Source organism: Lottia gigantea (genome assembly GCF_000327385.1).
Source record: "Lottia gigantea unplaced genomic scaffold LOTGIsca_453, whole genome shotgun sequence".
Classification (NCBI taxonomy): Eukaryota; Metazoa; Mollusca; class Gastropoda; family Lottiidae; genus Lottia; species Lottia gigantea.
This window is the reverse complement of record NW_008709585.1, coordinates 32,577-33,541: the sequence shown is the minus strand read 5'-3', so window position 1 is coordinate 33,541 and position 965 is coordinate 32,577. Positions and strand designations below refer to the sequence as shown.

At 33.2% G+C, this 965-nt stretch overlaps 1 protein-coding gene across 1 annotated transcript in view; it reads left to right on the top strand.

The window, feature by feature from the left end:
- Window positions 1-473, top strand: part of LOTGIDRAFT_145817 (hypothetical protein) — a gene marked incomplete at both ends in the record, with an annotated part of 2,897 nt that extends 2,424 nt beyond the window's left edge. The window contains one exon of the mRNA XM_009061037.1: window positions 350-473. Within this exon, the coding sequence (XP_009059285.1) occupies window positions 350-473 (124 nt within the window). The remainder of the gene's footprint in view (window positions 1-349) is intronic.
- Window positions 474-965: the final 492 nt, after the last annotated feature.

Sequence of the window (965 nt, the reverse complement as noted above, 5' to 3'; positions counted from 1 at the left end):
TAGTGAAATACAAATCAGAAGATACTTGAATGCTGGACTGTTTTTCTTGTCTCAGAGGAGTGAGCGCATTGTGTCAATCTACCTCAGAAGACACACCCATTACACTTCTTATTAATGATAAAATGCAAATCAGAAGATACCTGAATGTGACATGGAAAAAGCGTCTAGTCATTTAGATAGGACAATAAAGATCCCTCGACAGTTCAATCAAAAAAGAGTAGGTTAATGCTGCTGTCCTGGCAAAATTACCCTTATTGCACACTGCTTGGAATTGCCTTTCTTCATTAGCTCAATTAAGTGCAGAAGAGTGGGACAATAATTTCATTTCCAATATGTGTTTGGATTTCAGTTGTTTTCTGGTGAATTCTGCAGATCGTATTATCCGAGTATATGAATCTGGTGAAATTTTAGCTTGTGGTAGAGCAGGAGAACCAGAACCAATACAGAAATTACAAGATTTAGTTAACAAGTAAGCTATAGACAAATGAAGTATTGTTCTTTAAATTTCATGGAATATACCATATCCTTGGGCCTTAAAGATGGTTTTCCTTATTTTTGAGTGTTGAATTAAGCAAACTATATGATTAATTGATGTTTCTAATGAATTATCGTGGATATTTGATCATATCATTATGTTCTTATTGCAATTGATAAAGAGTCATAATTGCCCATTTAAGTACTGTCTGGATAAACAAAAAAATACTTTTTGACCTTTCTTGATTGGTCACTCATTGGATTCTGCTGGTAATTCTCTTCTAATTTAATTATGAATTAATTATGGACATGTGAGACATACTGGTATAAGTAGAACACATCTGCTTTCTATTCATATAAGTATTAGCATTTTCATAAACATAACTAGGATCAAATCCAGATTTTAAGAAATACAGATCGATTTTTGTGATTTACCATCAGATGACTGGAACACTAAAATCATGAAGAATAAGGCCTGTGGTCTAGCCATT